This window comes from Orbicella faveolata, unplaced genomic scaffold, assembly GCF_042242905.1.
Source record: "Orbicella faveolata isolate gen_17 unplaced genomic scaffold, um_ofav_v1 contig_25, whole genome shotgun sequence".
NCBI lineage: Eukaryota > Metazoa > Cnidaria > Anthozoa > Scleractinia > Merulinidae > Orbicella > Orbicella faveolata.
In genome coordinates, this window is record NW_028301553.1 from 3,893,580 (window position 1) to 3,903,485 (window position 9,906).

The following is a 9,906-nucleotide window of genomic DNA, read 5'->3' on the forward strand; positions in this document are numbered from 1 at the left end:
ATAAGTTATTTCCCGGCTATGGTTGGTCCGTGTAGTGAAAAACTGTGACCGAGGGCTTGAAAACGCCCTCGGTCACAGTTTTTCACCATACGGACCTCCCTACCGGTAAATAACACATATATTTTCACTTTAATAAGAATAACCGACGGTACTTAAATCCCTGTTGTGGTATCGCGACATTTCAATAAACGTGGTAAATTCAGCCAACATCACACCAAATCACTGCAAGACGTCAACAGCATGCTCCTGGCGACATGCTGAAATAATTGAACTACTAAGTACTACAGATTCTCCAAAAGTAAATTAACCACACTTTTAGACCTTTTGACTTTCTAACATGCGTAGGTGCAAGTGACATCGAAAACAAGACAGCAAAGAGCCTTTCTAAAGTTTATTGACGGCAAGTTTATCATGGTATAGTGTACAGTTTAATACAATCTACTCATATTTCAACAGCGCTAACCTAATGAATTTTGGCGTGACATCCAACGTTCGTTACAAAGCTAACTCACACGTAAAGAACTCAGTGAAACTTTCGTAATACGACATTTAGTTTTCCTCTTACGAAACAGTAAGAGGACAGTGTTCCAATCGCTACGATCTTGAAGATCTTTTTCTTAAGAGGAAGATGAATATGATGTATGCATCGGAGGAAAATATCACACATTTCCAAAAGTTAGTACGTTCTTTTGCCCCGTGTAATAAGCCAGGGTCCCAGGCCTATCAGTCTAAAGCACTGACTGTCTTACTTCGGAAAACAAACTCCAGGCGTTTGTCTTTTAGCCTGCGGAACTGGCGGTTTCGACAACATTCTTCTCGCGTCTTCCCCTTCGCCGCTCTTTTCGCGCCACAAAAGCCTACTGAAAAATCCCACATAAATCGCCCGCTTCGCAAGCTATTTCTCTCTTTGAAAAAACCCTGGAACCCGACTTTTTCAGTCTAGGCTGAACTTGGGCTCTGGATCCCTAGAGCCTTTTGGGACACTGAGAAGTGCGTGCGTTTCTGTTCTAAATGTCAAAGTTCGTTTAAAATATGCGGACGAATTTATAAGGAATTTTACACTGGCAACTTGCTAAACAGTTTGTTTACGATATATGCGTTAAAAATTGCAGCATATTTCCTTACATACAATGTTTCGTTTACCAGTAAACCTTACGAGTGAAACAAAATGTGCACCGATGTCTAAACTAATACTGAAAATGTGTCTTGATACGCTGACACAACATTTTACACGCGATAGCATAGTGACTTAAGTTTCACCACCGACTAGGAGCAACAATTTCATCAACAACACAGTAGTAATAAAAACATTTAGCGCTCACTCTTTGACTGAAACATGTCAAATCCACAAAACTTCCACTTGGTGTTGCCACTTGATTCGCCTGTCCTGAACACAACAGGCAAACTGGACAGCAGTCTCTCCACTACGTCTTTCCGGCGTTCCTTGAACTGCCGGGACAAATGGTCTCGTATCTCTCCACTTGTGGCACCAGAAGGGCACAGCTGCAGGTAGGAACAAATTATGCCAACCAGCACAAGTTCCTCGCCAGAGAGGCGGACAAGAGAGGGTCCAAGCTCCATGGGCCCATAACTGGCCATTCCAGCTGACAGCCAATTTTGATACTGAGCATTGTAATCTTGCTGATAAACTGACCAATCAGCAGGGAGCTGCTCGGTCACTTGCCTGTCATGTTCTATCAAAGGTTTGTGATCAGCCACTTCTTTATAATCATCTTTGCCTGGAGATTGTTCGTTCGCTTGTTCATCATTTTCATTCAAAGGTTTGTGATCAGCCACTTCTTTATAATCATCTTTGCCTGAAAACTGCTCGCTCGCTTGTTCCTCACTTTCATTCAAAGGTTTGTAATCAGCCACTTCTTTATAATCATCTCTGCCTGCAAGTTGCTCGTGCATTTGCTCAACACTTTCATTGACAGGAGTGTGAGTGACTGCTTCTTTATAATCATCTTCGCTGTCCTCATCCATGTCGTCAATAACTTCAAACTGTTCGTCATCTATTTGTACAAATCTCCCACATCCTTCCTCTTCATCGTTCTCCTCCTCCTCTGCTGGGTTCTCTTCTTCCATTGCATCCTCTTCTTCTAGCTTCTCTCCTTCCACGGGCTTGTCTCCTCCGCCCTCTGACCTCACTCCGTCTTCTGGTGGCTCGTCTTCTTCATCAGGTGCCCCTTTTACTTCGGTTGGCTTCTCATCTTCTTTCACTGCAGTTCCAAGTGCGTTGCTCTCTTCAGCGGCCTTTTCTGTTAATTCAAAGTTTTCATTCTGAATAGGAACACCTTCACTCTGGAAATCATCATCTTCAACCTTCACCTGATGCTCAGTTTGACTCAGTAGAGAACTATGTCTTTTGCAGCTTACGTCTCCGCTGTCTGCTTCTTTTTCACCAAGTTGCTCGCCACTCTCTTCTTTACCAACTTCATTATGGTTTTCTGCATTTTGCTCAACTTTCCTGCTATCATCATCTTCCATAATTTCCTCCTTTATCTCTTCTGCATCATTTTTCGTAACATTTTCATGTTTTATTGCTACTTCATCTGTTGCCGTTTGATGATCATTGCTTAACTCGACCACAATTTGTAGTTCCGACGGTTGGTCGGATGTTAAAGTCTGTAATCAAAGAGAAGAGTTCAGTTTTCTGCTATGAAAGTGGCCTCTGGGCCCGTTAGCAAGGGTGGCAAAGGTGTATGCAAAAGCGTCCTTAAAAGTTATACAACAGGTAAGAAGTTATTAAGGGGAACTCGTGTCCAAGGACTATTGACGAAGGCATTAGACGTACTTTGAGTAAAAGCGTTGATCACTGCTAGCTACATGTAGCAAACAAACTGCTGGTTGCAGGATGACATTTATGTGGAAAATGGTGACTAGGCAAGGGTAGGCTATTCAACAATGTGATTCTGATATTGCTTTTTGACCAACACAGGGCTCCAACAACATTCTAAACTCCTTTAGAGAGTTCTCACGAGGTTGAATACATTGTACAAAATGTATGTTCAGATCTGTAGTGATACTTGCCGTCTATCTATGGTGAATATAATCTGACTCGGTAGTATTGTAAATTACCTTGTTTTAAAGTAACATGGTATTTATCTCAAACGTATAGAGGGATGATTGCAATTACAGCTTTTTCCTATGCTTACCTCTAGATCAGAGAGTAGCTTTGTATCTTTTATGTTCTGCTTTATGTACTGTACAGCTTGCTGCAGGCGAATGATCTGATAGCGGTAAAAAGAATGAACAATGAATAAGTCAGTGAAAACAATGAAGTGAATATAGTATAGTTTATCTCCTTCTATACATCTGAACCTCAATAGTGATCAAGGTCTCCAGTAACTCCTAATTTAGGAGAGGTATTTCCTTGATGCACCACCACTAAATCATAAGATATCAACAGAGGAGTTTAACTCCACTTTCTGTAATAAGAAGCAACCAGGAGTCAGCCAGGAGTGTTGCTGCTGCTCAGTACGAGATGCTAATCTATCGCAGGTCACCTTGCCTAGAGAAAACGTGGCAATACTTCAACCCAAAATTCAATTCTATTAACTTAAAATTAGACTACCATGTTTCTCTTAAGCAACCAATGAGAACAGCATCAGGTTCTACACATGAGACTGAAATACAGCATTGTACCTCTTGATCTTTCTCTTTCAACCTTTCACCATACTGTTGTCTAGCCACATCAGCTTGGTACTGGTAGCTTTGCATGGACCACATTAGGTTGGTGTTTTGCTCAGCAATTCCCTTGAAGCTTTCAACTTGAGTACGCAACTTCTCATTCTCTAACCTGAGAGCATCAGTGGGGTCTGCATCAGATTCTGCAAGATAAGTAAAATAAACAATTAAAATTAAAACAGATGTAGATTCTACTTTAAAGGTGATATCCCGACTTTCATAATTTTGCTTCTTTTACCCTGGGAACAATATTGTGGAAAAAAGATAGAAGGCATGTCCAGGCCATGAGTTTTAACATAATTTTAAATTCAAAGGAGTGAAACACATCCCAAAGTGGCTCTTTCAAACTTAAGACACTTGAATGGTAGAGGATGAGCCAAATAATAAGCCTCCACAAACAAATACTGAAAACCAGTTAGAGACATTTGTGATTAGGTCTACAGCAAGAGCACCTGGCTCATGACCCTGACTTGTTTTGAGATCAATGAAATAACCAGGGCAAATAAGCCATTTTTATGTCAAACAATTCTTGGGTGGAACAGGAAAAGCAAACTTTGAGTTAAAGTTGGCACTGACGTACTGGACCCATCATGCAAGGGCATGATAACCATGAAAGTGATCTGTGATAATCAAGGAAAGATTACTCAGAATAATCAAAGAAAACCAAAGAAAATTGAACAACACACAGAAGCAGACTCGAAGCAGCAGGTGGTGCTGAAGAAACAGGGAGTTTTTTGTGTACGGACATCATCCTCTGGAAGACATTCTTGGTTACACATTCAGCAGGTTAAAAAGACTTCTACAACCATATGGCTTTAACAATGGGTATGTACCACAAAAAAACATATGGAGGTCCCATAAGATGATCCCAGGCTTTCCATCAAGTTGATATGAGTAGATACAAAAGGAGTGTGTCCAAAGCCTTGTTCAATGAACCTAACAGCTATGAGAAGATTGACTGAGAGATGGGGATGTAAGAACCAGAGCCCAGAGGGCCTCACCTCAAGCGAGGTCCATGGGCAAGAAGCTTTGTCCTGATAATAAAGTGTTGGCAGCTACAGTGCATCAGTGGACTACTTAACTATCACACAACTATCTAGTCTCTGAATGTCAATATGCTCTATCGGCAAATAACAAGTTTAGATGTCTGCACTCAGGTTATGGGAAATCTTACCTGGAGAGACATTAAGTAAAGATGCACACTGAATACAATTCTCTCTGCAACTTTCCCTACTTAGCCGCGAATTCATAACAAATCATTGCACACTGCATGGCAACCTTATACTGTTACCTGGAGCCTGAGCATCACAACGTGGTTTCTTGGCCTTCGAAGGTTGCAAACTTTCCTCTTGTTCAGGTGGTTTTTCTTCTGCCATTTGCAGTGCTGGCTGCTCAATCAGCCCGCCGAGGTTTGGCACCTCATCATCCAAGTCCATACCTACCTCCTCACGATTCTGGATCTCAGCCTCTTGGGCTGATCTGATTTCCTGGGAAATGGCACACAATGACATCAGTGAGAACTGCTGTGAACTCCTTACCTTTGAATCCATCCAGTTTCCTTGAAATGCCAACTTATCACCAATGGATCTTTTTTGGGGGGTAGGATTTGAAGAGGGGATACTGAGAGCAGAAAGTGGTGGCGTAAACGGCAAGCCTGCTGCAACCTACCACATTACTGGAGTTTAGAACGAACTGTAACTAATACTAACCACGATGGGTTATGAAATACAAAGACTGTGTATCTTGAAAAGTGTTAAATTTGTGATCAAAATTCACATTTTCCACATCGGGTATATGCAGATAGATGGTGTGTGAGGGCTTCCTGATCTGAGGTTTTATGTCAGGGAGTCCACAAGTAAATGCTTTCAGGGCTTTTTTTGCTAGTTGTTTTTATCATGCATCTATTTTAGCTCTTTCTTGTTCCTTTAATTATTCACGAGATTAGAGGTCATTTAAGGGTTATTTTCCACTGGCTGAGTGAAATAAAAAAAAGTGGAACATGTTTTTGTCACACACCACTTGGGCTTATGGCTGGGATAAAGGTCAAATGATGCCAAAGATGAGGAGTTGTTCTTGTTACTGTCCACCATTGTCCGATGTTATCAAAGTTATTTACACAGTAATTTTTGCATCTGTTTACTTTTGTTTTGATGTGAGCTCTTCACTGAGACATTTAGAGAGAATCTCGACATTCAAAGAGGAGTTCTCAACCCATTGAGCATCTTGAATGCAACAAGAGCCCAAGTATGCAACCTTGCAATTGTTTGAGGTAAGATACTCAAGACGCTGATGATGATTGGGAGCAAGTATTGATAGTGGAGGGGCTAGTGAATGTTAAAATTTTATGGCTACAAGATGAAATCTCTAGAACAAGACTGTCAGACTACATCATGTTACCACATTCCATCATTCATGAAGAGACAAATGGAAAACATAACATGGTTTCTTAGTGTAAGTAAATCATGTTCTGCAACTAACCTTAACCCTAACTATATACATCATTCAATCACAAAAAGTACTGTAGCACATACATTTTTTACAAATTTGTCATAGCGTGCTTTTTCAAGGGTTCTTACTAAAAAGTCATTTTGACACACTTTTATCCAAAAACAATTGCAACAACAACCAAAACTTGGTTTGAAATGTCAATGTCAAAATCTCTGAGCCTCTTCAAAACAGTGACACTCTTTAAGTTCAAGCATTTCAAATAAGCAATATACTGCTGTTCAAGGGTGAGTGACACTCAATACACTGAGGACACTTGAGCCATCAACACCTCACACTTTTTGTACATTTTTTGTCGACTATAGATTGAGGGCTTGACATCTCTTGGAAAAGCTAACCTTTTGATGCCAATTGTTGATACTTTTCATGACTCTGATTCTATACACCTTATTCCAAAATGGCAGCTGTCTCAGACGATCTGGGTCAAGTAGCATGAGAGCAAGGCATCAAGGGCTGCGACTCAATGTTTACATAGTTACAGTAATATTTGTGGCATGATACTCGAAATATGCCTCAAAACTGTTGTGTTCCTGGGTGTACGATATAGGTTTACGAAAAGGATGGTGTTAAAATATCTTTCCATAAGATCCCCGAAGACAGAGAGCTGGTCAGAAAATGGATAGTTGCCATATGGAGAGATATTGGCAAAGAGTTAGGAGTGACTGATCGTACAAGGGTTTGCTCAAGACACTTTAAAACCTGTGATTATCTCACATCACTTGCAGGCCGTAAAAAAACCTTAAAAAAATTGTGGCGAAGGGATCAGAAACAAGTAACGTGAACACAGCAAATGAAAATATCAGTTCCACGTGCAAACTTGTGACAGCCGCCATTTTGGAATAAGGTGTATGGCCACGAAATACAATGTTCAAAACATTGTTGAGTGTCCATTACTGTAATATTTTTTGCCATGACATGGTGCATTTATTCTGGGGTGCCTCTGTTTTTCTGAATAAATAATGCTGATATGGTAATGTGTTACTCACATTTTTGATTACAGTGTGCCACTGGGAAATGGTTTTTCTTTGTGCCTTAGTAAAAATGTCCCAAGCCTTCTTCTTAGTTGCTGCCTCAAATACTTTCCATACAGCATCACCTGAACAAAATATTAGTTTACCATTAATAAATAATCAGTTTGCCCAACTAGACAAGAGAATAATTGACACCAAATGTCAAATGCTACACTGAGTTGTTCCAGGAAATATCCATACCCCTTATCTGGTTTGAACCTGCCTTTCCCCACCCCACCCCCCATCCTCCACAATTCCTCTAGAAACTCAAACTGTGGTCTGCAATTTCCTTAAGAAAACTTACTTCTTGAGAGCAAAATGTTTGGCTCAAAACATAGATCTGAGGCTGGTGAGATCAACTGCAATTTCCATGGCAATGATACATCTGCCAATCCAAATGTGGATGTTATTGCTTATGCCAACATGCAATCTACTTCCACACAAAAAAGTAAACGTGGGCTGAAAATTTTCTTCTTCAACTTTGTTTCCCTTTTCTAGAGCAGTGCTCTGACGTACTGCTCTGAAATACTTTCAAGACCATATACAACAATCTTGTTACATAATTTCACACAAAATGACCTCACAACTAATGACATGTCTATGATTATAATTTCATAAGAAAATATTATGTGATATAACTTGGTGAGTTACTTAGAAATAATGGAAAACTAGGTCAGGTTAAATTAAGAGGTAACTTACATTGCTGTTTGATTTCATTTGCTTGTTCCATGGCCTGTTTCTTTTGTTTCTCTACTTGTTCCTCGTGTTCCTTCCGTTTGATGATCAACCGCTTGACAAAACTGTGGGTGGTGTTGAGCATTGAGTGGAAAACATTCACTGTAGAACGATTACATTCACCCCTTTCAAACCAATGAGCCATCGTCTCCAATGACTGAACTATAGAGGTGTCATGACGAAGGAGATCCAGAATTTGGAATGCATTCTGACGATTATAATACATCAAATTCAAATTCCTGTCTTCCTCCTTCTGGCCTGGCTTTTGTGTGTTCATTGTTGTGTTATTTTTCAAATTGTTGTCATCATTTGTTTCTTGGTCATAATTAACATAGAAGCGACTGATTTTGTTTTTTCTGTCGCTTCCATCCCCAATGACCAAGATGTGCCCATTAAATTTAACTGCTTTCTCGACAGAATCGTGTTTGGAAAATCTTACTTGCCAAGTCCTAGCTTTGATATTGTTTCGAGCACTTTTGAACGTGATTTTCTCTATGGGTCCACAAACATTGAATACCTCCCTAACAATGAATTCATCAGCCAGCATGGGTAGGCCACCTATGGAAATTGAGCGGCATCCAGGTTGCCTGACGCCCAATGGCAGTACATCTGTATCATCTGATGGAGGCAACAGGTAGCAGTTTGGACGTAGCTGTGCATACCAAGGTATAGCTGTGTTGTCTCTCCTGCCATACTTGCTCTCAATTACACTAAGTTTCAGACCTTTGTTTTTTTCAAATGATTGTGAGATATTTTTTGAAGCAAGATAATTTCCTCTGTCAAACTCCTCTCTTCCACGCCTTTCACTGTGCCTTGAAGACTCCATCTCAGGAAATAAAGAGCGTAGAGAAATTTCTTTATCCATAAGTCCATGAATGCTGCCTCGATCCTCATGATGATAATCTCCCCTATCGAAGTTACGACTTTCAGCAGCTTCCCTCAATGACCTCTGTCCACAATCACTAGATAACATTAACTTTTGCTCTCTATCATAATAGTTATCAGGGAATTGCCTATTTCTCTCTCCTCGGCTGTCTTGGCGATACAGCTCCCGATTCATGTTTTGTGTTCCTTGCACTTGTGGCATTCGTAATCGCCCCAGATTCTCCAGGAACTGTCGGGGATTCCCCAAGTCATTTCCAGCCACAGGCAATTGCAAAAGGTTCAAACCAGTCAGTTGATTGCCAAACGGTTGTCGTCTGTCCATCTTTTTAAGGTGCTGAAAGTCTCCAAACAATGAATCTGTCAAGTACTGGAGCAAAAATAAAATTATTTAAGCTTTACACTTAATCCACAAACGTGTGCATTTTCCCCAATCATCAGTGAAATTCTTAACGGACTAAAGCACTTCATCTTCAAACAAAAACATCTGTAATTATTCCAGAACCTTTAATCGTTTGCCTAAGCTTATCCTCTCTTTTCAAACACTCTCTATACATTACAACATTCTTGGAACCAATTTTTGACGTCTGGCAACTGAATGCGCACTGTTTCTAGAAACTAAAATCTGTGCTATGACTGTTATTGAGCAGAATGCATGGAAAACTTACAGCACATGCTCAACACTGTTTCAGAGCTACAGTGATAAAGTTCAAAGAAATCTGTTGCAAATAGCATCGCAACATCTTTAAAATGCAGTAAAGAAGGGTTCTACCTTGATCCTAAACTAAAAGGAGAATAATTCGTTGTTTTCCACACGCTTCTCACTCACTTGCTCTCTTCAGCCGCCTCATGCTCCCCTCTTCTCCAGGTCTACCGAGAAGGGTGTTGACTAACTATGGTGACGTTGGGTAGAAAAGTACCACAAAATTGAATGATTAAACTTTTAAACATACACGAAATAAAATAAACTCGTCCTATTAATATTCAATTGAATTAAATGATGCTGAAATTGCCTCTACTAATCGGAAGCTCAAACTGTGGTAGCAAATTTGGTTCGAGTGGCATCTCCCGAGCCTACCCTACA

General features: G+C 40.3%; 1 protein-coding gene across 2 annotated transcripts; it reads right to left on the bottom strand.

The window, feature by feature from the left end:
• Positions 1-376: 376 nt before the first annotated feature.
• Positions 377-9,852, bottom strand: LOC110065485 (uncharacterized). 2 transcript variants are annotated; one of them, XM_020772634.2, is made up of 7 exons: positions 9,652-9,852; positions 7,905-9,192; positions 7,182-7,291; positions 4,982-5,177; positions 3,649-3,833; positions 3,159-3,233; positions 377-2,628 (listed from the first exon to the last, which is right to left on the bottom strand). In XM_020772634.2, exons 2-7 carry the CDS (start codon positions 9,145-9,147, stop codon positions 1,312-1,314), a joined length of 3,126 nt encoding a protein of 1,041 aa, XP_020628293.2. In that variant the 5' UTR covers positions 9,148-9,192; positions 9,652-9,852; the 3' UTR covers positions 377-1,311. The 2 variants fall into 2 exon arrangements, with proteins under 2 accessions (XP_020628293.2, XP_020628292.2); XM_020772633.2 differs by having other exon boundaries at positions 9,595-9,851.
• Positions 9,853-9,906: the final 54 nt, after the last annotated feature.

Excerpts from the sequence above, each read along its gene's own strand:
- LOC110065485 (XM_020772634.2), bottom strand. The coding sequence starts at position 9,147 with ATGGACAGACGACAACCGTTTGGCAATCAACTGACTGGTTTGAACCTT. Across the intron at positions 7,292-7,904 it reads AAATGAAATCAAACAGCAAT|GTGATGCTGTATGGAAAGTA; the intron begins GTAAGTTACCTC and ends TATTTTGTTCAG. Across the intron at positions 3,234-3,648 it reads TGAAAGAGAAAGATCAAGAG|ATCATTCGCCTGCAGCAAGC; the intron begins GTACAATGCTGT and ends TACCGCTATCAG.